The sequence below is a fragment of the Agelaius phoeniceus genome, chromosome 2 (genome assembly GCF_051311805.1).
Source record: "Agelaius phoeniceus isolate bAgePho1 chromosome 2, bAgePho1.hap1, whole genome shotgun sequence".
NCBI lineage: Eukaryota > Metazoa > Chordata > Aves > Passeriformes > Icteridae > Agelaius > Agelaius phoeniceus.
In genome coordinates, this window is record NC_135266.1 from 50,123,446 (window position 1) to 50,148,909 (window position 25,464).

The 25,464-nt window shown below is 36.2% G+C and overlaps 1 protein-coding gene across 17 annotated transcripts in view; it reads left to right on the forward strand.

Moving 5' to 3' along the window:
* The window catches only part of MYCBP2 (MYC binding protein 2), a 175,474-nt gene that overhangs the window by 47,210 nt on the left and 102,800 nt on the right, over nucleotides 1–25,464 (forward strand). For 16 of the 17 annotated variants that reach the window (XM_054628261.2, XM_054628264.2, XM_054628265.2 and 13 more), the window contains exons 11-20: nucleotides 10–86; nucleotides 1,621–1,825; nucleotides 2,741–2,905; nucleotides 3,592–3,750; nucleotides 4,230–4,434; nucleotides 5,093–5,238; nucleotides 5,944–6,045; nucleotides 15,127–15,234; nucleotides 22,911–23,030; nucleotides 23,683–23,764. In XM_054628261.2, the coding sequence (XP_054484236.2) occupies nucleotides 10–86; nucleotides 1,621–1,825; nucleotides 2,741–2,905; nucleotides 3,592–3,750; nucleotides 4,230–4,434; nucleotides 5,093–5,238; nucleotides 5,944–6,045; nucleotides 15,127–15,234; nucleotides 22,911–23,030; nucleotides 23,683–23,764 (1,369 nt within the window). The remainder of the gene's footprint in view (nucleotides 1–9; nucleotides 87–1,620; nucleotides 1,826–2,740; nucleotides 2,906–3,591; nucleotides 3,751–4,229; nucleotides 4,435–5,092; nucleotides 5,239–5,943; nucleotides 6,046–15,126; nucleotides 15,235–22,910; nucleotides 23,031–23,682; nucleotides 23,765–25,464) is intronic. The other variant, XM_054628270.2, reaches the window with a different exon arrangement.

Below are 25,464 nucleotides of genomic sequence, written 5' to 3' on the forward strand. Positions count from 1 at the left end.
CTTGCACAGGTACAGGGTTTGATGAGGAATCAGCTGTCCTTGGTGCTGGGAGAGAGTTTGCACTGATGAAAACTGCTAGTGGAAAGGTACTGAAAATGTTCTGTAGTAAATAGCAAATTGCACCAATAGATTTCTGTGGTTTTTAATTTAATCATTATTTTCCATAATTTCTTTTTTGCCTTTTCAGTATGTTAGAATGTATGTTTATGACTGTACTCGAATATATTTTTCAGAGCCTGCTTTAGTATCTAAAAGGCAAATAGTTCACTAAAAAAAAGATTAGATAATCAATCAACCAATAAGATAATCAACCATTCAGATAGTTGGAACCCCTTAGAAATCCATTACTTGAATTTATAGGAATTTCTACAGTCAGTCTTACAATAAAGGGCTTTGTTTAAATTTGGGAAACAAAACTGTCTTCTGTCTAGAAATGATGTGTTAGCACCTTTGCAAATTTGATCACCTCATAACTTTCCACAGTCTGACTGTAGTAATTTATTTAAATCCCATCCTGATTTTTTTTCTGATCTTTTAGAGAATTATTGATTCCCCTATGCAAATGTTTCGATTGATTTCTTCAAACCTATTCTTAATGATTTGATATGTTGTTTTGCTCAACTTTTTGAGGCATTTGCATAATCATGGAGATTTAGAAATAATACTGTTGGTGACTCTTTACATTATTTACTGTGGTTCAATTTCAGTGTGAAAGACTAATGCTGTTTATCTTGTAGAAACATAGTTCTTAATTGCATATTCAAAATTGCAATGGCTTTGTTGGAATGAAGGCCTTGCTCTGCTGCTGTCAGAGCAGTGAGATTGCTTAAAATGTTAGAGTAAATATTTTTTAAGAAAATTTAATGGTATGTACCAGAATTTGATCAAATAGAACTCTTCAGCATTGAGGGAGACAGTTGCCTGTTCAGTATAAAATTACCACATTTCCTGGGTTTGCTCTATAGATTGTCTGTTAAGGTAGGAAATACAATATGTAAGGCAATGTGAAGTGGCCTCAGGTGCCCCATAGGCTGACATACCAATTTTCTAGAGCTGTTGAGTTGCATGGTTCTAAAGGAAACTTTTAGTTCATGTCAGTATTTTTGTGTTTGTTCACGTGAAATATCTTACTCTGTTATTTTTGTAGTCAGTGGCCACTGTGCATTTACTAAACATGTTTTACAAATGTGTTGAAGCATATTAAAATATATAGTAATTTTTTTTATTTTCAATTGATTTTATTGTTATGATACCATCTTGTTTTTACACAGACCAGACATTTTTGTGAGGTGTTTTAAAATGCTTCCTCTGAGTAGTTTCTTTCGTTTCTTTCTTGTGTGTTCAACTCATCTAGCCAAACAATTATATATGAAAACTCACTCAGTGGCTCAGTAGAAAGCACAATTCCAAACAATCTAATCTAAGAATCTAATCAGAATGTTTCCCCCATTAAGTCAAAATTGATGGGTTTGGGACAGAGATAGTGAAATGGCATAAACAAAGTCAGGAAGAGTGCAGTGTGCTTTGAAATGAAAGGAATTAAAAACCATGCAACTTTGAGAATTATGTAAGCTTGAAGTGCTGTGTCATAACTAAAACTGATAAACTTTTTTCTCCTAGATTTATTATACTGGCAAATATCAGAGCCTTGGAATCAAACAAGGTGGCCCTTCAGCTGGCAAATGGGTTGAACTCCCAATCACAAAATCTCCAAAGATTATTCAGTTTTCTGTTGGACATGATGGCTCACATGCCTTACTTGTTGCTGAGGATGGAAGCATATTCTTCACAGGCTCTGCTAGTAAAGGAGAGGATGGTGAATCAAGTATGTACCATTGCTTGCTTGACCAGTGGTTGGAAAAAGCCTCTTAAAGAGTTATTAATTTGAAAATAAGAGTTTCAGCATTTTCCAGGAACATGTAAGCATGCCATTTGTGCTGGAGATGATGCTGGCCATGAGTTCTGACAACCAGTGCCAAAACCTCTCCCAGCTACAGAATCCAATCTGTGTTTTACCACAGTTCAGGGGGTGTGGTGGAAATACTATTTTAGATTTGTCCCAAGAAAAGACAGTAGTAAATTTGGTCAAGAAGCCATGCTGTCTGCCTGGAACTTGGAAAAACTGTGGAGCCAAACTTTTGCCTCTTCACTGTTGTTTTATTGAGCTTTGGAAATGGGTGTTTTGCTGGCTGGTGGAGGTGCATTGATGAGAACTTGTAGAAGCAGATCTTCTGTGCTCGATCAAGCAGAATTCTTCAGATGTTAAAAACAGATTAATTTGATCTTCAGGCTAATAAATGCCTCATCACTATAAGATTAACACATTTCCTAGTCTTGATTTCTGTAGTTGTGTGTGTAGGTTGAAACAGACTTTGTAAGACAACTGAAGATATCTTTAAGTGCCCTGAAGCTGTGATCTGCTGTAATATTGAATTAAAGACTTCACTTTAGGAAACAGGTGGGAGATGTTGATGTGGTAGATTAGTAAGAGTAATTAACATGATTTGAAATACTTGAAGAATCATTTCTAAAAGATACTGATCTAATCATGTCTTGGCTTGCCATTGAATTTTTTGAGAGGAGCCAGTATAATCCAATTAAAACTAGATCAGGAGATTGTACCTATAGTGAGTTGTTTGTTTGGGTTTTTTTCATTAGTGGTCTGAAAACTATAATTATGCCTGTGATGGTTTGAGGGTTTTTTGGTAGATATACTTGTAATTTATTTCTTTATTTAAAGCTAAAAGCAGACGGCAATCAAAACCATATAAGCCTAAAAAAATTATTAAAATGGAAGGAAAGATTGTCATATCTACAGCGTGCAATAATGGAAGCAGTTCTGTAATTTCCAAAGATGGAGAACTCTACATGTTTGGAAAAGATGCCATTTACTCTGATAGTACAAGTAAGTTAATATTGGGCTTCTGCATTATTTTTCAACTGAAGTAATTGAAATTAGTATGGAAGTTTTTAGCCCATGAAAATGTTGTTTGTGTGTTTACTAATGTATTTCTGACATTCTGTCGATTCAGACAGATATGACAGAAGGGTAGAAAAAGGTAGTTTCCAAAAGTTCTGTAACATAATTTAGCATCAGTGGTGACAAATATCCAAAGTAATTCTTCCACTAAGGAGAAGAAAAAAAAATTCACTTATGTTAAGTTGGCACAAGAAGGCCACACAGGAAAAAGTCACAGAAATAAGATGGGTGTATGAACAAAGGCTGCTGGAAGCTAAGCCTTAATGTCCTTCTCTGCTCATAAGGTAGCAGGGGATCCTGTACACCACAGTTTAAGTAAAATGTAATGAAATAAATTCCAATGGCTTTATGATTCCTTTAGAATTCTTTTTCAAAACACGTGATTCACAGCAGTTTTAGGTTTGCTTTTGGATTTTCATTTTTTGCAGGACAAGTGGCCTAGGCCTAGCTCTCCTTTCACTTTTTATTCTAGCACTTGTTTTATATATCTGTTCTTCTCCCATGCTATAAATTTTAAAATTGTCAGTATCCACTAAAAATTTGGTACATCATTGAGTTTCCTTCTTGGCTAGAAAGTGCAATTTTTTACCCAAGTGTTTTATGTCTTACAGGTTTAGTAACAGATTTGAAAGGTCATTTTGTGACTCAAGTAGCCATGGGCAAAGCTCACACCTGTGTGTTAATGAAGAATGGAGAAGTTTGGACATTTGGAGTAAATAATAAAGGACAGTGTGGACGAGACACAGGCTCTATGAGCCAGGGAGGAAAAGGTGTGGGACCTTGTTTTGTTTTGTTTTTTTTTTTTTTTTTTCCTTTTCATTTGCATGCTGGCAAATATCAGAAGTGAAAACAAAGCTAAACATTTTGTTGTAAAACGTAATTCCAATGCTAAAGTTTGAATACGTGCAAGATGATTAAAAAAAAATCAAACATGTCTATGCACAGAGATTTCCAAAAAGTCTCTGTGCTGACTGAGCAGGCAAATCAGGCATTCCTAGTAATTCCTTTTAAAATCTGATCTGTGAATGTTCTTCAGAACTTCAGCAGTTCATAGACACGTAGAATAGTTGCAGGTGGAAGCAGTCTTTTTAAGATCATTTAGTGCAACCCCCGGCAATGAGCAGGGAAATCTTTGGCTAGATCAGGTTGCTCAGAGCCTTGTCCAACCTGTCCTTACCTCTCTGAGTAACCAGAACCCTCTCTGTTGGTCTCAGAAAGCAAGAATTTCTTATTTCAATATCTTAATTAGGTTTTGGAGTTGAGAGCATGGCAACAGCAATGGATGAAGATCTGGAAGAGGAACTGGATGAAAAAGATGAGAAGTCCATGATGTGTCCTCCAGGCATGCATAAATGGAAGCTGGAGCAGTGTATGGTGTGCACTGTATGTGGAGATTGCACAGGCTATGGAGCCAGCTGTGTTAGCAGTGGCCGTCCTGATAGAGTACCTGGAGGGTAAGCACATGTGTGGGACTGTGGCTGGTGCAGTGAGTTGGGTGGCTAAAGCACTTCCTGAATGTGAACTGAGTTGATGTTTCCATCCAAAGTAACTTTATAGCTAAATATATAGTAGTATGTGCTTTTAAAGTCAGAAATGGCTTAAAATTTCTGTAAATAGCCTGTGGCTGCAGGTGGTTTAGTTTTACAAACTGTTTTCTTACTTTAGCATGTAGTTCTTTACTAGAAGCTGTTGGATGTGAACACCAATATAATTTCTGTCTCTTGACAGAGCTGCTGGCTCAGGATAACTTTTCTTCATCCTCTGATGGAAGTTTATCTTGCTTTTTAAGTTGCCTTTGTCTGTTACTACTTAGTTGAGCTGCAGAGACCCACTACGTTACCATTACTATTTCTTCAGCATTTTGTGTGCTCATTGTTTCCTTGTTCATGTTTTCATGTGGTATACATTAAATTGAAGAAAGAAAACTAATTTTGAGAAGTTAGTTCAGTGGACAATCAATGGTCCTGGCACCATGTAACAGGAGCTAGGATTTAAACTAGCTGTCCTTCCTGTTTATCGCAGGAAGACTTGCATGTCCACAGGTAGAACAAAGTCATAATCAGTAATGGACAAAAATAAAAGATAGTGATAAAGTAACTCTGTTTGCTGCAGAATCTGTGGCTGTGGCTCAGGTGAGTCAGGCTGTGCTGTGTGTGGCTGCTGCAAGGCATGTGCTAGAGAACTGGATGGCCAGGAAGCAAGGCAAAGAGGAATCCTTGATGCTGTAAAAGAGATGATACCTTTAGATCTCTTGCTGGGTAAGTAATACGAAATTAGCAAAAAGGCTTTTAATGCTCATTTTTACTGCACCTCCTTTTTTCCCCTCAGTACATTTGTTTACACACTTTACTGTTACAGACAGTTTTAATATAATATTGTTAAAATGGTGCTTAACAGATTTATTTATTGGTGATACAGCAAAGTGGGATCATTCTGTTAAGTGATCTGTTCTAAGTTTACCCTTGCTGTAGTCACCTGTACACATTTTGTGACCTGTGCATATATGATGCTAATGTTGATACTACAAAGTTGTTCTAGTCCTTTTTGATACCCTGAAAATTTTTCTATGAAGTTTTTATCAGAATTTAAGCATTCTTAAACTAAAACATGGCTAATTCATGTAAAACCTTTTAAAAATATAAACAATTGTAGACTTGGTTTAATAATACTTTCTGAAACTTTTTAGGGGAGAATGGAGATAACCATGACCACACATAACTACATATATATGTATATAAGTAATATTTAGTGATGTTGGAATAGTCAGATTCATGAAAACCAGGAAATTAGGAGATAAAGGTTAGAACTCCTCAAAATTTACTCAAATCCTTTTTATTGTCAGGGCCACGTAAAGAGCAGCTAGTAAGTAGGTTTTCAGTTTTCATTTCCTTAACTTCTTCTGGGGTTTATTGCCACCACAACAATTTTAAAGATAATTTTACTTATTTTCTTAATCTATTTAGCTGTCCCTGTTCCTGGAGTTAATATTGAAGAACACCTTCAGCTACGGCAAGAAGAAAAGCGGCAGCGTGTAATTAGGAGACATAGATTGGAAGAAGGAAGGGGTGAGTGACTTATTGAGAAGGGCCTTGAATAGCTTAAGAAACTTCTGAGTCTGTTTTCTAAGAATGAAAATAGTCTTCATCCATTGAGCCTGTACAGTGATCAAACTCTAAATCAGGTCCTAAGAAGATAGTTCATTATGTAGCATGCTTTTAGAAAAATTGGAAAATCTATGTGTTTAACGAAGTCTACGCATATGATTCATAATTTTAATGATGAAAGGAGCACTTGATATCACTTTCACCGGTTGGTTTTTTTCCTATTTGAATGATTGTTTTAGGATCTACATTTTAAAAAACATTTATTTGAAGAAAGGATTACAAGCCTGTCCCATGCTATTTACCTATTATATGAATTATCTAATTACTATGATAAATTATTCCATTTCTGTTCTGTAATAGTAGGCAGAATTTTCTTTTATAAAATGAACTTTTCTGTATTTGCATAACATGAGAATATTGACACAGATTGAATTAAAAAAACAAAGCACCATTGCAGCATTTCAAAATTTTCTTATGTTTTATCTACCTCATTGTTGATTTTCCACATAAACAATAATCTACCTTAAGAACTTCACAGTACTCTTTGTGTTCTAAAATACCTCCATGTCTTGTCAAATTAAATATGAGAAATTTAGACTGATGTAACCTGTAATATTTTTGTAAAGCATGATGATGTGGTTGCTAAGATTATTGTGTGTTGAGAAGAAGAATAACTTATTGGGACATATGCTCTTTCAAGTTCCTGCAGTCAACCACTTTGATTCTTCTTTTATGTATTAGATACTGGTTTTACTTGAATACAAAATGTGCCTTGTAATCCAAATTATTCCCTAGACTGTGCCAGTGAATCTTGTGATGTGAATTGTGTCATTATTTCATTTTATAAGAAATTGCTGGTTTTAGCCACAAATAAGGAGCAACAAGAAAGAGAAATCTTGCAGTTGCCTGTACATATGGAAAAGGATGGAATATTTATTTTTCTTTGCATCTTTGTGGCTAATTTTAGCTGTGAGGTAAAGAGAGGAAGCCTTTGTTTAGGTCATGTCAGAGCTGCTGCATGCTGCTGGGTGCAGCGAACAGTTTTTTATTCAATCCTAATTAAATGCCCAGGCATTACTGAAAGGTGCTGCTGTTCAGACCATTAGTGATGACAGAACTGGCAGGTAAATATCAGTTAAAAGAAAAAAGAAAAGTGGCAGAGAAAAATTTACATTTGCTTCTATTTCTGTGGTTAGAAGTAGAACCAGAGCAGCTTATCCCTTCTGTATGCCATCTGTTTCAAAAAGCAAAAAAAGATCATTTGAACAGTAGCAGGAATGTACTGTTATGGTTGGTTTTATAGGCATATGGGTGAAAGGAGGTTGTAGCCAGGTGGGGATTGGTCTCTTCTCCCAGGCAACCAGTGACAGGACAGGAGGACACAGTCTTATGCTGCACTAGGGGAGGTTTAGGCTGGACATTTGGAAGAATTTCTTCACAGAGAGGGTGATTGGGAATTGGAATGGGCCCAGGGATGTGGTGGAGTCACTATCCCTGGAGGTGTTTAAAGGGAGGACTGAATGTGGCACTTAGTACTGTGGTCTAGTTGACATGGGGGTGTTTGATCATAGGTTGGACTCGATCTCAAAGGTCTTTTCCAGCCTAGTTGATCCTGTGATTCTGTATAGGGACTGTAGCTTAAAAGATACTGTTATCCAGCTTGTTGCACACATTTGTGTTATGTTCTCTATCTAAAGAGCATTGAAATCCCATACCTGTGTGGCTGTGGGAGGTAGTGGGTCTGGAAGGGTTGGAGATTAGTCTCCTGTTTTGGTTCAGAAAAACTTCTTGTGATAAAGCTGGGAACAGTGTTTCATAAATACTTAGAGATCTTGTTTCATATAATCAAGTATGAATATTTGATTTGATAATCAATCTTTATTTGCATAATCAGATCAAAGAGCTTTTTTGCTTCTCCATCCAAATGCTGAAGTTTTTCATTAATGAGTCAGCGCAAAGAGTAGCACCATTCTTGATAACTCTTATGATGCTGCTCTTTTCATGAGAGAACAAGAACATTTAAATAATCTACTAGATTTTTTGTGCAAAAGGTTTTGCAGTCTGATAAAACATAGTTACAAAAATGTTAAAAGAACAGGCAGGTTACTTGTTGCTTAGTTTTCCCAAGGGTTTTAGTATTTATGCATATGGAACTGAACAAATCCATGCTAATGAAATAGCTATTTAGAGATCCAAAGAGAACTTTCAATTTTCTGAAAACACTGCTTAGTCATTTAAAGGCTGGACCAGCTCTTTGGGGCCTTTCCTTAAGGTACACAGTGTTTAGTTTGTCAGGATTCTGATTTCTGGATTATTTAGTGTGTTAATGTGTGTGTTTTGTCCTTTTATAAGAAACAAAGCATGTATAGTTTATGGTGTTCAAGACTAGAATTCATCACTGAATGTAGCTGCAGACTTTTAAGTTCCTGTTGGTGACCTTTATTCAATACAAATATTTTCAGTAAATATTGAATGTCTTGTAAACAAGAGAAAAGCTTTAAAAATACAGGAGCATTTCTTCCTAAAAGAGTCATACAAATAAAACAAAAAATCACAAAGAAACCTCTCACCTGAATGTGTTGAAATAGAACTTAGGTTTAGGAGAGAGGTGTAAGAGCAAAAGTGCTGGGATTATACTGATTTTTAAGTTGTCTAATTGTTTGTGCTTCATTCAAAGCTCCAGATTTTAGTCCTGTTACAGTGACCTGTGATACAAAAATATGTTCTTAATTTCTTCCCAAGATCACTTGTGGTCTCTTGTATTGAAGAAGATAAGAATGCTCATCTTAATTTGCATTTATCTGAAAATGCTAACTCTGAATTTGAATGTTCTGGGTAGAAGTAGCTGTTGCTAATAGCTGCAATATCAGTGACCTGGTTCAATGTTACTGTCACAAGCAATTACCTCACTTCTCACACATGATCCAAGTAGCCTGCCACTGTTGTAAGGGACCTGTATACATGCTGCTCAGCAACAGCACACTAACTTCAGAAATTTAAAGTGCTTATGCTGAAGATTTCTTTGTTTTTTACACTGAAATGAGCTGCAAACTATAGTTTGTGATGGAACTGTAACCAGCTAATAATTTTATTTTTTGAATCAGTTCTTTATGTTGCTGTATTCAAGAAAGAAATTCTGCTTTAGTGGAAAAAATAGATCCTTTACATTTTAGTGGGTAAAAAGTGTTTGTTTGGGATAATCAACTATTTTAAAAATTATAAGTTCCTTAATATTTATTATAGTTCTTTGCTCTTTTCTGCACACAAGTGACTGTGACAAGCAGTGAAGAGGGCTCAAAACAAATTCTACATTTTTGAGTTGGGTGTATGACCTTCTGAGAAATAAAGCCAGCTGTATTCATCACAGCTTCTATGCTAAATCATAATATCTCAATATAATTATTGATGGAATTATCTCAGCTCTTCACTGTCTCTGTTTTTCTAGTGAGAAGTGATGGAGCTGATTTTCCATATGGTGAAGTGGTTTTTGTTTTTCAAGCTGGTTTGGGGCTTGATGAGAATGATGAGAGATGAATATGGAAATAGTTGCACTTCATTATTTTCTGTGGTAGTGAGGAAGTTTTGTATGTTAGAATGTTCAGAACATGGTTAATTATTTTTTCTTTCCTATGAAACTAATTTTTCATCATGGGAGCATTAAATTGCCTTAATGGATTACAGAAATCTGTGGGCCACATGTGCAATTAATGTAATGAACCTAAGACTAGCATTTTCTGAGAGCTAATCTGGAAAGCTGCTCATGAGACTTTTTACTTTTTCAGATTGGTATTTGAACTAATAAATGTTGGTATAGTCAAAGATTTCAATTTATCACTTGAAGATAATTCTGGGGGATTTTTTCAGAAGGCAATGAGAGTGTTAAAATAGCTTTTTCAACTATATTTAACTAATAAGCTAAAAACCACAGACATGGTTCTCAATATAGCAATAATAAATTGTCTCATGCTTCACTGGTATTTCACTACAACTTCTTCTCAGCCTATGATGTAAAAACCTCAAGATGATCATTACTGAGATGCAGATTTGGTGTGTAATTAAGCAAGGTTTAGCTTTTGATGCCCTAACAGAAAAGGAAAATTAATTTTCATCAGTCTTATCCTACTTGCAACAACAAAGAATCCACAGAAAATTGATTAATTTTAGTCCAGGCTGCTCTGTTTAAGACAATATAATCTGAGGCTGCCTAGATTTGGGCATTTTTTCATTTTTCTGAAGTGTAACTGATTCAGTTACTTCAGTGATTAGTTTTACCATGGTAGGCTAAGTATCATAAAAATCTGTTTAACATCTGCACAAGCTACTCTGAGCTTGCAATCTCCTTGTCTGCTCAACATATACCTAAATACACAGCAGAACTGTCTGCATTAGTGCAATATTAAGTGCAATATTACTTAGTAAATAATTGTGCAGCTTCTTTTTATGGTTTTAGTTAAATGTTTATTTTGATGCTTTCAGGATTCCTTTTGTTTCAATGTTTTTTAAGCAAACCAAAACCATTCAAAACCTTTTCATTTGAAACAATATTGAATTCACAAATTACTTTTTAAGAATGCTTTCAAGGGAAGGCTGTGGGCTTTTGCCCCTAATGACCATCAGGTATGGTTCTGTGAACTTGCATTGTTACACTTGTGTCTGTGATTCCTTTGTGAAAGAGCTAATTATTGTTATTAAAACTGATGTTTAAAGTAAAAATATTTTTATTATAGTTTCAGAAATCGGGTTTGTAGTAGACACCATGACACAGTTCTGGTTAATATTTGCTGTTTTAATTTACTTCATGTATTTATATGCAGAAATGAGTATTTTATACTTATTTAACAATACATACAAAGTGAAGTATTCAGAAGGGAGAAAGGGTCCAAATTAAGATTATCATAAACCTTACTTCCATCTCATTCTCTTATTACTCACACATTGCCCTGCATGCTTGTGTTGGCTAGTGTGCATCTTTTTCCCCTTTAAAAGGCCTTAATTTTTCTTCCATACCTATTTGCACAATTTAAATGTTGCCTTAAGACTACAGGAAGAGACATGTATCCTGTCTTTATTTTCAATGTTTTGAACAAAAGAAGCAAACTGCAATTAACCTTAGTGCCTGCACATGACATTCTCCATGGATGTTTTTGCCTTAATGATAAATTGGTAGTCATAGTTGGAAGAATAGAGATTTTTTTTTTACATACCATAATTATTAGCCCTGCCTCATAAGAATATTAAATTTTGTTTCCTTTAAGGCTCTATAGGTGGCACATTATCTCCCTATAATGTTTTGTGCTTCTAGTGGAACTGCAGTAAAGCATTTGTCTTTAATTCCATTTTCTGAAATATTTTTCTCAAAATTTGCAACCTGTTGACCTATTAAGATGGCTAATTTCCTATATTAGTTTTATCTTCCTGTTTTATTACTAAAAACCAACAAAAACACACCCCCTCAAAAATTGCTTGGTCTCTTTCAAGAAGCCAAAAATAGGTTTTTACAACAGAGGGTGTGATCCAACCTAGGACTTAGCTCTGCAACCTGAATTTATACTACTTTTCTGTATGTATGTGTCATCATGTACTATTTTTTCAGGTAGCCTGCTGTGTTCAGTGCACTGATGCAGAAGTCAGCATTTGGGATAATTGATTTCAGTCTCCTGCAATCACAGCTTGCCAAATAGCATTTGTTTAGGGTGAGGTGCTAGAAGAAATCAAAGCTCGTGTTATATAAAATCAAACATTAAACTCCTTCATAGCTGTATCTAAGATCTTAGATGACCAAGAATGCCAAAGCACATTAAGTGCATGTAGAATGAAATAATAGTATACATTTTTCAGAAGTCCATTGCATTATTTAATAAATGCATTCTATTTTGAGAAAATGAAATTATTTCTGTGATTAAATGGATTTTTTTTAAATGCTTTGAATTCCCTGTGAAAAAATGTCCATTTTGCAAAGTCTGAACCAAGAAAAGAAAGCTAGTCTTGACATTTCAGCTAGGGCTGTTCAGCATCTCAGCTCAGCTATGGAAAAACAGTCTGTGAAGGGAGAGAGTGAATGTCATTTTGCATCATACTACAGCTGATGACTGATTTAAAATAGCTCTGTAGTCTACCAGTGACTCCTCTGCTTATCTCTGTCACTTGATCTTCTGAAGTAGAGACTAGTAATAGATTGTTATTCCCCATGCAGATCTATCTTAGAGGCTTCTGAAGCAGTTTTCCAAATAATACTCTGCAGAAATTTTTCAATAAATTAAAGGAGGTATCTAATGCATGACTGGATTGTTCCACCAAAATATTCCCAGCACCTAAATTTTGCTCCCTTCATACAGGCAACCTCAGATGTGAGCAGAAAGCAATTCATGGTCTCCATGAATTGTAGTGTTTTGTTGCCTGTGTTATTTGGAGGGAGAGGGGGAGGTACTTTGCACCTTGCCCAGCAGATGACCAAGAAGGCAGACATCACAATGCAATCTAAATGTAGATTTTTTTTTCATTTTTGTAGTTTCCTATTCTGTTACGATCATTTTACAGATTTAGCATGCACAAAAACCCAAAGAAGATAACAGACATGTTAGATGGATTTGGGTACAAATTACTGTGAAATGGCAATCTGTTGCATTTAAGTTTATTTTGGATTCAAGTTCTGTGCACAATGGTAAATGTAGAGTTTATAGGAATATCCAGAAGCAAAGATAATTCCTGCATTGGTCAGGTTAGATTGTCACAGAATTGTCAGTGTTGACTAGGAGAGTGTGATTCAGATGAGTAGCTTGGAAACTAATGGCAGGTATGTGCTAGGGCCATGCTGGAGCTGACAGTCTCTTATGCTTACTAAACATCCTCTGTCTTACAAATCTCCTGTAGTTCTTTTGCTCACCCTACTGTACTTCACTTCTGTCCTCCTGAAATTCTCTTTTGTTACCTTTGCTCTTAGCACTGAAATGCCAAAGGCTGCCTTCAGGGCTGTATCTTGTTCCCTGCACTGTTGTGCAAGCATGTTTTGGAGCTTCAGAGTGTTTGCCTAAGTTATCTAGAGATCATTCAGTCACCTACAAATATTTTAGATCTACACTCTTCAAGCCACACTCTTTGCAGTCCTTGCATCTCTTTTTGTGACTTTGCTGATCTTTCACTTGTGCGTGTTGTCCTGTCCATTCTCTATTTCTTCAGATTTTAATTTCATTAGAAACTTTCCAGTAAGTCTCACTACTTTTGCCTTATTTTCTCATGTTCTTCATTTGCCTTTCCTCTGTATCAGTTGTCCTTCAGACATTCTTAGCTTTCATAATCTGCTTGTCATTCATCTCTTCCTCTTTTTGCCTTTTCCTGGTGTGCCTCAGGATACTCCTCACTATATCGCCTCACTTGATAAGAAGCAAAATGTGGTGTAGTTTTTTGTGTAAGTCAAAACTCTGGAAAGTAGAATATTAAACACAGCAAGTGATTTGTCAGAAAGTAATGTTACCAAAAATGTATCTATTAAATGGAAGTTTGAATTCAGAGGAGACTGAAAAGGGGGAGCACAACAGCAAGGCAATTGAAGGAAGAATCTGCAAGATGAAGGTAAATCAAAAGCAAGTGATGATCCTTGATTAGGAGAAGGAGCTCTGAATTAGTAAGATCTCTTCTGGAATAGAGTCCAAATGAATGCAGTAGAACAAAAATAAAAATCAAATGCTGTGTGCAGAAACAAACATGACTGAGGAAGTTTTGGGCCATTATATTCCCTAACACATGTATGAACCTCTAACCTAGACAGTAGTGTATTTTTAAAGCATTTTTCATTTTGTTTTTTAAGTGAATGCTAAAATTTGGGAGCTTGTCTCTATGAAGAAAGTTTCTTCATCCGAAAGTTCTAAAGCTATATAGATTTGGCCTAACTTTTTAATAGATGTCTATCCGTGCTTTTTAGAATTAGTGAAGAGGTGATGGTATAAAATTGCCAGCAGAAAACCTGAGGCAATGGGCATTTATTAAAAGTTAATCTACACTGTCTTCTTAATAAAGTTCAGCTAAGCAATGAAAGTATCAATGAATTTGCAGAAAAAGGAGGAATATTTGTATTTGAAGTTTTGCATAAGCGGTTTATAACACAACAGCCTGATTGGGGTGCTTTTGTTTACTGTTCGTGGAGGGGCTGGATTTGGGGGCCTGTGGAACTGAGTATATCTTGGCAGAATTAGTTGCTTCTCATTCATGGTTTCTGCTGAATATGAGACTTCTGAAAGGACAAAAAGTGTTCAAAAAATTCATGGCAGCATACTTAACCTATAAAACAGGAGAAATACAAATTTAAGGAACAAATTCCTTGTCCATTACCTGTTTATACTCGGCCTCAGTTAAGCATATAGTACCTCACTGCCTAAGTCTAGATTTTTTAAAAGGAAAAGCAATCCAGAAAAAAAATTTAAATGCATGTATCATTGCTGTCTTTAAATCAAATCTTCTCTTGGAGACCTTTAAATAGATTGAAAAATATTTTCAAAATAAATGAATTTCAAAATTACTAAGTAGATAAGAAAAGAGTCATATGATTTGAATAACTTTCTTCATGAAACATGGAACTTTTTCTTTAAAAGTTATACCTCTGCATCTTCAATATAGTAATTGCAAACAAGTTTACGGTGGTGGCTTTTAAATTTAGCAATTATATTATGACCTTGTTCCAAATCAATATTTTGAATGTTATATTGTAGGATTTAAGGCATGATAATTATTCTTTTTATCTTTTAAAGGCAATAATGGGTATTTGCTATCAAATTTTACTCTAATGTGAGTATATTTCCATTGCTTGCAGTACAGTTGCATACTTAGAAATTCAGGTAAAAGTATCACTGTGGGATGTTTATTGGTTTTTCACATAAGTTATCAAGAAATGGCAACTTTCTTAGAGTTTAAGGTCTTTTGAATTTAAGAAAACAAGTTTATAATTATTATTCTTTTTGTTTTTTTCATTGCTTTTAATTTGAATTTTGTTTGACACACTGTTTCCATTTTGTGAGCTTTCCTATGCATGTGCAAAATGTTTCTCCTCAGGCCCCCTTGTAATTCCTGGTCCTATTTTTATGAACCACCGAGAACAGGCTCTAGCCAGAATCAGACTCTCTCCAGCACCGCTAAAGCATAAACGGGACAAGCACAAAGGTATTTGGTCTTCCTTATTGACTAGGGTGGAAATAAGCCCAGCCTCCCAGTCACTTCTTCCAGATGCTGCATCTGTCTTTTCAAAGAACTGCACAAAATGAATTCTGCCTTTTCTTCCTGTTAGTATCTTGTTACCTGAGGAGAAAGAAAACGCATTTAAATGTTGAACTTTCTTTAGAAGTCTACATGTTCATTAGTCCACATCATCTTTGTTTTTCTTTGCCCTTTTTTTTTTGTGAAATATGCATTGTCTTTCTGTGTGTCTTCTCTCATTTCTAATGCTGTCTCATTTTTAAGGTTCTTTATTTTTACTGTAGGAAACGTAACATGTTAGAGTGACTCAAGATTGTTGCACTGCTTTTGTCCTTTTGTGTTGTGTATTTGGGGTTTTTACTTAAACATACCAGTTTCAGGCTTGATAATTCTGGCATAAATCTTCTCCATAGGTATGTTACCTTTCAAGAAGCCCTTTTTAGGAGTGAAATACTTGAAATAATGTAAACATTACTTTTTGCTAACTTTGAATGGGGAGATAAAAATAAACAAATAAAAATAAACACTTTTCTCTGCAATATTCTCGAGTTAAATGGTTTGATAGAGTACAGGTATGGAGGTGTCTTGATATTTTAGACAGTTTTGTATGTCTGGCAAGCCAGTTCCTTATATCTTCAATTTCAAAGTGTGCCATTTGTTCAGATATAAATGACTTACATGTTTCTTAGAAAGTAGTAGTGTATTACTTACTGAACTTACTGAAGTTGAGCTGTCTCAAATCTGATTTGTATGTATCTGTGTATTGATGTGTCTGTACATACATTATTTATATACAGAAGATAAATATGTAAAATGGAGGTTAGAGACCTGGTCAAAGTAGGAAGCTCCTAAAAATGGTGAACCCAGAATGCTTCAACTCTTTTCTAAAGAATAGCTAAATATTAAAAGAGTTAGTATGGCATTTCAGATGAATTAGTGGAAGTTACTGATTGTATTTGGCATGTGTGCAAACAAACTGTGTATCAGTTTGAAGCCTTATGGGATAAAGTTTCAGTGTATGTGGGTGATGGGCTTACTGAGTTATGAACATACTGGATCGTGAAATCATTTTAAGTTTAATTTATGGAAATGAAAGCAAAATCTGATCCTTTGAATCTGCATAACATTCAGTCTTTGGAATGCATATTGTCTGAGTTTTAAGTCTTGATGGACTTAAAATAGCCTATCATAATCTCACTGGAGAAGTTGCCTGTTGAAAGAGCACATAATGAATTTAAGTGTTGTTACGTGAGTGGCCGTTTGCTGATGGGCATTATTCTTGAGCTGGTTACTGCTGCTAGTTGTACTGCAAACCCTTGACTCCAGAGGCAAGTGCATAAAGGAGTATGCTTGTCCTGCCTACATCTGTGCTTTTTTGGCATGTGTTAGTTGTTGGAACTCATTTCAGATCAAGTATCTCCTTACAAGAGGTGTATTCATTAGTGTCAGTTTGAGGCTTATGTTGCCTCTTGGAGTTGTAAGAACAGTATAAAGGTCTGTGTTGTGCTGGAAGACTTTGGTCAGATGTGCCCTATAGAAATGAACATTTCTTTTTCTTTAAGGAAGGCTATATGGAAGGAAATACTCAGTTTATTTTAGTTCTTTGTGTCTTATGGTAAACAGATAAGGACGTTTTAAGTAAACTTTTAGACCCTTCTCTGCCTCAGAAGACTGCTTTTCTAAAGACAGCCATAAATTTGACTAGGAACTAGAAATACCCCTTAACTTCTCAAAGAGATTCCAAGGGGAAAAGGAAAACTGGTGAAGTGAGTTGTTATCCAAATAACAGGCAAGGTGAATATTGTGAAAAAGATAATGTATATTTTTTATCTTACAAGGCATGCCTCTCTTCTTGAAGAAGAATGTAAAAGCAATAATAGAGCAGAGATAAAAGGACATTATCACATTGAAATCAGCAAATTATTTTATTTTTGAACATGATGCTTTCCAGACTGTCCTCCTTCCTTCAGGTGTTTCTGCTATAGTAGTCTTCTTCACACCAACCAGACCTTCAGGATCTTTGGGCAAGGAATGTTTAGTTCAGCTGGTAGTACTGATAAGGCCAGTACCAAACTTGCTGGTTGCCACTTCTCTGCTTGCAGCTGCAGAACTTCTCTTGATAATGATATTTAAACTTGAATGTGGACAGCTTCCTCAGGACTTTTTCAGACAATTATTGTCTACTATAAAAGGTGTATTTGATACCTACTTATACATATTGTCAAACCATGGATTCATGGAATGGTTTGGTTTGGATTGGAAGGGACCTTAAAGATTATCCAGTCCCAACCCCCTTGACATGGACAGGGACACCTTCCATTAGATCAGGTTGCTCAAAGCTCCATCCAGCCTGGCTTAGAGAACTTCTGGAGGTGGGGCATCCTCGAATTCTCTGGGCAACGTGTTGCAGTGCTTCATCACTCTCAGAGTGAAGAATTTTTTCATAATAATCCATGTGTCTGTCACTTGTGCAATTCATGTTTGGTTGTTCAGTTGAAAACTCCTTCAGTTTCATTGAAACAGCCGGTTTTTTAGAAGTCTTGCCATTGTCATTTACTCTTTTCACATTTATAGGGTCTGCATATCAAGATCATTGTTACTGCAAAAACTTTATAATTAAGCATACTCTTCCTGATCTATGTCTTCTGTGTCTTTCACAATTATTAATAGAGGGGATTAGGTATGACATGTTTAGTATTCATGGAGTGGTTTGGCACTAAGAAGAAAAATGAGCTTGAGTTTCATCTTTATTCTTTAATGAGAGAGTGAGTTTCCAGTCTACATCTCCAATCCCTGTGGATTCCCATAACTGAGCATCTTAGTAAAAAGTCATGCCTAGAGAGTGTACCTAGAACAGGGGCTAGACAGGCTAGACAATGTTAAAGGAATAAAGTAGGTATTTATTGAAAAGGCCTTCAAAGGATACACCTTGGGCAGTTCAAGAACCTGGCTGTTGATGAACTCTGAGTTACAAGTTTTTACGCTTTAATAAGTTTTGGTCCATTTCCATATTGGGGGTAATTGTCCAATTACAGCTTCAGGTCATGAAGTCCCATCCTCCCAGTTTGCTCTCCTCAGTTCACTGCTGTTTATACTTTTTGGGTCTGAAGCTGCAATGGTGTCCTTGGTTCTGAGGCAGGAAAAGGATCATTTTTGTCTAACTGAACTTGCTAAGAAGAGAACTTGCTAACACTTCATATAAAGTTCAGAGTTATAGACTAATGCAGTACAGCATCTGGAAAATATGAAAACTAAAACTTAAGGCATCAAAGATTAATGAAAGTCTGTAAAATTTTCTCAACTGCAGAAATGAACTGAATAGAAATAAAAAACAAAGTAAGCTTCTTGAGTCAGCTAAGATTCATCAGTTTGAATGCCACCTTTTCCCTGTATTTGGAAGTAGTGGTAAACATGCTAAGGAAACAAATACCCTCAAAACTACTAGGACTAGATGAAGCTGAATCTGCATGGATGGAACAAGATACAGGTCAACCATTTTGCAAATGCTAAGACAAAATTACCAGACGTTCAAGAAAACTTACTTGGAATTTATTTTTTTACTTTTCGGCTGTCTAAGATACCGTGTGAAGGGCAGAGTAGTTTGAAGCGCTCATTGGAATGAGACAGTTGACAATGAAAAACCTACATCTAAGACTGAGTTTATAATTAGAATGTGAGTTTGTTGTCACTTTATTGTATGTGTTATGCTCTTGTGGCTCTGCATATCTTATTTCACCTATAAGCTCAATAAGCTCTGTAGAAACCTCTGAAGAATCCAACAGACTTACTTTTTGTCCTGCCCTCGTAGAATGATTTCCACAGCCAGAGTATATTCCTTTTCCCCCTGCACTGTAGCTATAAAATTGATTATATATATTTCAGCTGCAGCCTGGGGTAGACAGCCAAGAAGCTGCAGACACAAGCTGATTAGTTAAAGTAATGTTGTATATAAAGTCTGTAAATTATGGCACTCAGAACACCCTGTGAGAGTTGGACTTCACAGAGACTAACCAGTAATTTGACCAATATGATTTATTTGAGTGATTGCTGCTGAACAGAACCAAGATTTGTTGACATGTGATGTGTTCGGAAGAGACAGTTAATGTAAGAATTTTTAATATACAGTCATACTCCATTAATGCTTTTCTTCTGTGGAGTATTTAATATCTTTAGAAGTGCTTTTTCTCTCCTCCAAAGATGGATGGTAAGTGAGAAATGGGGTATCACCACCCTTGCTGTTGGAGAACACCAACAAAATGCATTTCCGCTGGTCTGGGCCAAGCAAGGGTCCACCATACCTTTCTGTAACGATGCTGGGTATGGGTTTTTTGCCAGAAGAGGTCTCATTTAAAGCTTAGTACTTCACTTGTTATTGGGTCTGAATGAGCTTTTCCTTTGTTCCTGGAAAGCAGTGGTTTTTGTGGCAGCAATATGAGCCAAGAGAACTTCTAAACACATTTCATGGCAGAGGAAAATGGTCTTCAGGAGTTTAGAACTTTCCGAGTGGTAGTGGGGATTGGTTGGTTGCATTTGCAGTTCTCTCTCTTTCCTTGCCCAACTTTGAAGTGTGAGACATGAAAACCCATCATTGTGAAGTTGTTCATGGAGCACACCCCTCTGTGTTGACAGCAGAAAGTACTTTACCTTGGGTTTTTCTTCTCTCTCAGAGAGATGGAGTCAGAGGTGCTCTTCAGTAGTACTCCAGTTGGAGAACACTGGAGGTACTAACTTGCTCTGCTTAAAGGTTCCAGTGCATCCCACAGTAAGAGTCTGTGCTTCAGTAGCCTTTTTATGCTTCCTTTTCAGGAGCAGTTATTTTGATACTACTTTTAATGAAATGAAAAAGTGCACAATTGGTTAAAGAAAACAAATGTGTATCTCCCGAGTTACAGTTTTTCCTTGAGACATGCAAATAAGCTTTCAGCATCCACTTTTGACTCACATTTTTTCAAAAAACTTTGACTGTTTGAAAGTAATGGAAAGAAAGAGGATGACCCAGTTAATTTGAGGCCTTATGTCTAAGTGTAAGTTCTCCTAGCCAGTGCTGCTGGAAAAAAATTATATGTTTTGGCCATGTAATGGAGTAACAGATAAACACTATAGTCCAGAAATATGGCTCTAAAAGTAAGCAATGATATAATGATATTCTATTTGGCTTTGTGTATTTTGGTCAAAAGACCTTTTTTTTTTCCTAAACAAGACTAGCTGTTTTAGTTGCAAGAATGTTGTTGGAGCACACATAAATTACCAAGTGCTTATCAAGTTTTGAAGATCCAAACAATTCAAAGCTTTTGAGACAGTTACTAACCATGCAAAGAAGGCTGACAGAATTCCATTTTCAGTTTAAAAATTTCACACTTGAGCAAAGTAAGATATGCATGAAGGATTGTCGGTTCTATTCCTGCATTCTTAGAACCTTTAAGAAGTTAGCTTTGGAAATTGGAAGCACCAGCTTTGTAGAACGTTATCCCTTAGAATAAATTTATTGCTCAGATATGTAATTGCAAAACTTGTTTCATGTGAAGGTACTTGTCTCTGCATCTTGCACACTAATACTTAGTATTTCCTCAAGGGAAGTACTGTGTTATGCTTTCATTTACAACCTTGGAGAAAACGGGGCTATATCTAGAATCAAGTTTTATTTAATGATAGTATCACATTTATCAACTGAGATAACAGGAATCCCCAACTTTTTATTAGTGGTTTTTTAAGCCCTTTAGAGCAGGATGTTTTTCTTACAGCAAGGCAGAAATGCACGTGTTCCTCTTTAAGTTTCTGCAGATCACTTGATATGCTGCTGCTGCTACATTTTGCTAATGTGACTGTCTAGGTGACATGGTTGCTGTATGCCCAGTGTGTTTCATTGGAAGTGCATGCAGCCAGGACACATTCTTACTGGACATGTGTATTTCTGACAGATGATTATTCAAGTGCATTTACACAGTGGGAGAGCTCATATTTTTTTATTATTCAGCAGTGTCTGAGGGATGAGGGGATGCAGGGGCCACAGGTAGACTTTCAGAATAATCAGCTGTTTTTCTGCTCCTGTCTGAAAAACTTGTATGAAATTGGGAAGCAGTAAGCAGACTGCTTGTTGAATAATTTTGGGGGCAATATCAGCTGCTAGAACCACTCCTGATTACATTGGCACATAGAGTTCAATGCAAAAGCAGGCATAAAAAGTTCGAAGGTACTCTATTTGAGAAGTAGTAAAACTTGACTAAAATACTGTGAGATGCTTAAGGCAGAATTATGGGACTAAGAGGAAAACTGTAATTTTGAGGGGGCTGTTGTTCAACAATGATTCTGTCTCTCCTTATATTTCCTTATGTTACCAATACAAAAAAAAAAAAAGAAAGCTGCGCACAGACCTTCAGAGACACTTCTAATTTGTGTGTCGTCTGGTAGTACACAACCTCAAAAATGCCATGGCAATTCTGAGAGACAAGTTTTCCTAACCACATCTCCATTTCACATGTATCCAGCATGTAGTGCATGTTTTAAAGGGATGCTTTACTTATGCTTTTAAACCTAATTCTTCAAAACCATTAGTACACACTGTTCTTTACAGATGTGAACTACATGCCGATTCATGTAATTGCTATACTCAAGTCATCACTAGAAAATAGCTTTATTCTTTGAACAGTAAGATTTTTAAAAACTGGCATGTAATGAAAGTGTGAAATGACTTTACTGTATCAGCAGTTCCTCTGCAATAAAAAGAAAAATTTGACCAATATGTATCAAAGCAGAATTATATTAAAAAAATTTCGTAAGTCTGTAATTACTATGCTTCACAGAGGGAATTATGAAGTCCTGAAGTTCAGACTTCCACTGATGATTATTCAGGAAAATATGTTGAAATTCTAAGTAGAGATGTAAATTTAACAATACCTTGAATTCTTTGAGAAGCAACTGTTTGGAAGCATTCTGATTTCTGAAGAAGATGGTAGCTTGCAAGAAATTCAGGAATAACACATTGCACTTCAGTGCTTTTGTCCAATGTGAAGGCAGTTTGACTTTAGGAATCAATAATGCACTTCATACTTACTAAACTCATACATGCTTACTAAAGGAAATCACAGAAATGTTGTCTGAAAATGCATTGACGCAGACAAGAAACAGGCTTTTGGTGAGTTGTCTGCGTTGTTAGAAATGAGCTGTGTAAGTAATTGTCACCTACTTAAAACAGGGGCTCTGTGGCTGAATTGGAGTCAAGTAAACTCCTTAAAGAGTAGTAATTGGAAAAGGTAGACTAGGCTATGCCTGCTAAGGTTAACTACAGTGTTTCCTACTTACTAATGCTGCCTTACTGAAGAATGAAAGTGATGGCTTTTAAGCAAATCTTCTGAAGTTTGCGTTTTCTGTTTTGCTGGTTCCTTTTGTCTGCTCACTGGCAAGTTTCTGCTTTAGAGGATCTTTTCAAGTGTGTACCTTTATAGAACATTGTTTAAAAATAGAGTTTCTGTCATCTTCCACATCTGCTTTGATGCTGCATTTTGAGCTCTATTGCTACTCTGGGAGTTCTCTCTTCTACCTTACAAGTGGTGGAGTGGGGAGTTATTTACTATTCTTGTTCTATTCATTCTTCTAAAATAACTTTATTAGAATGCATAGTATATAATTTTAAGTCTTGTTTATAGATGGAAGTGGAGAAAGAGGTGAGAAGGATGCCAGCAAAATCACAACATATCCACCAGGGGCTGTCCGCTTTGACTGTGAGCTGCGAGCTGTACAAGTCAGTTGTGGATTTCACCATTCAGGTAAAAACAAATAAATCAATGTTAATTATTATAATAGAGAGGGGTTTTTTTAAGGTTGTCATATGTGTCTTCACTGTCTTGTATTCAGTTTTTAAAGTGGATGTATGCACGAGTGCTAAAAGCAGAAAACGTGGCACATTTTGTCACATCTCAAAGAATCACACCATGTGCCTAAGAGTATTGTCCAAACACTTCGTGAACTCTGTCAGGCTTCTGTAACCCCTTTTCTGTGGAGCTTACTGCAGTGTCCAGCTACCCTCTGGGTGAAGAGCCTTTTCCCAATATCCAGCCTAAACCTTCCCTGACATATTTTATGCCATTTTATTACGGGCTAAAGTAAGATCACCACCCAAATCCTCACATCACCTCCCTTATTCCAGCAATGAAAGGCATCTCACTGTCCTTCAGTAGTGAAAAGGGCTATAAGTATCATATACTGAGTTGTATCAGAGCTTGTAAGCAATTTTGGAGTGAAATAAAAACATCTACATGGCAGAGCTCTACTCCTGCGTAGAGGTGCTCATTGTTTTGGGTTGTGGAAATCTGATCTGGATCTCTTGGGAATCAGAAGCTGCTACTCAGAAGGGTAACCAGGACTGGTGCAGTGCCATGTCATGTGTGTATGTCAGAAAAATATTTTGTTGTTTTTCAGTGGTTTTGATGGAAAATGGTGATGTTTACACATTTGGATATGGGCAGCATGGTCAACTTGGACATGGTGATGTTAATTCCAGGTAAGCTGGTAATCAGAGGACATGATTGTGTATTACTGTACTGCTCCATAAGATATGGCTACATTTCTGGTTCTCTATAGCTAGCAAGTGTGAAAATTCAAATATAAGACCAAATAAAGTTGAAGAGCTCTTGTTCTGCACTTACTCCCTATAACCTCCTGAATATTGATGCAATAACAGTACTCTTGTACTGTCTAAGTATTTAATGCATGAAATCTTATGTGCATAGTTATTAGCATTGCTTGGGTAATAGTTTGAAAGACTTCTGTCTCTTTAATTTTCCCTGCATCTATGAGAATTACATTGATGCCTCATAAAGATTTAATTATTTCTGTAAAATACAACATATGCAATAATTGAAATAGTATGATATTGTAAATGTAGATGAACCTGCTCCTGTTAAATCAGTGGTAAGCGTTCACAGAATATTCACAGAATCACAGAATGTTCTGTGTTGGCAGGGACCCATAGGGATCGAGTGCAACTCTTAAGTGAATGGCCTGTGTGGGGATCAAACCCACAACCTTGGTGTTACTAGCACTAGCACTGTGCTCTGACCAGCTGAGCAAATCTCAATTCAGTTATAATGAAGTCTCATTTGTTGCTCATCAGTTATCTCCCAAATGAAGTCTCTAAGCTTTGGTCTCAGCTGCATTTTGTAGTCACTTGTTTTGGGTGCTGTAAGAAGAGTGATGCATGCTTTCGCTGTGGTCAATGGAAATAGAGAAATCAACAGAGCATGGACAGCTATTTGACTAAGCAGCCACTGCTTACATGCTTTAGGTGTGGTATGCTTAGTAGCTCTGTAAATCTGATCTCCATTGACTACTGTGAGAGCATAGATAACTAAATATAGATGTCTTTAATATGAAGCTCAATCTCACCCTTGGTATCTCATGCTCAGAGTCACATCTTTTCATTAAAGTAAATTGAAAAACCATTGTCTTGCCATAAAAGGAAATGTGATTTAGGTCTTTGGACGTGTACATGTGCCATAAAATGCACACAATGGAGGTTTCTATAGTAGGAATCTTTGAGACTTTGTGTACATAATGTTCAGTACCCTTATGTAAAAGGCGTACAGAGCAGAGCATCCATGACCTGTCTTCAGTTCTCTTGTTTCTCTTGTAGCAGTCAGGTGAAAATTACTGAACATCTGTCCTCCTAATCTCTTTGGAGACTTCAAAACCCTTTCTTTTGTCAAGTTCCTGAAGAAATCTTCATCATCTTAAAACTTGCATTGGATTCACTGTGCCAAAGGGGGAGAGGGAAGAAAGAAAGTATACTGGAAATATTGCCTTATATTGGCTGCTGTGCCTGATAGTAGTCTCTGAACTGTTACCCCTACTCAGTTTGCATTAGACTGGTGGATGCAGTCTGGGTTTCTGTCTATGATAGAGTCATATTGCAGACAAGTACTTTGTTTTTCCTTCCTGGAAATTCTTGGGTATTTATTCTAAGGAACAATGACTTAAACTAGCAATTCAAGTTGCTGTTAGAAAAAGGCCAGTTTCTGTCTTAAAGACTGAAGAGGTACACATAGCAGTGACATTTGTATTGGTAACCTAATGTCACCTATTTCTAAATTTGATGAAATCACTTGGCTTTTCAGAAGGCTTTGGAGATATCTGTTGTATTTGTCAGTATTTCAGGTGGTAAACCCTGCATCTGTTGCTTATTTAGATAGAAACTGGATGAAA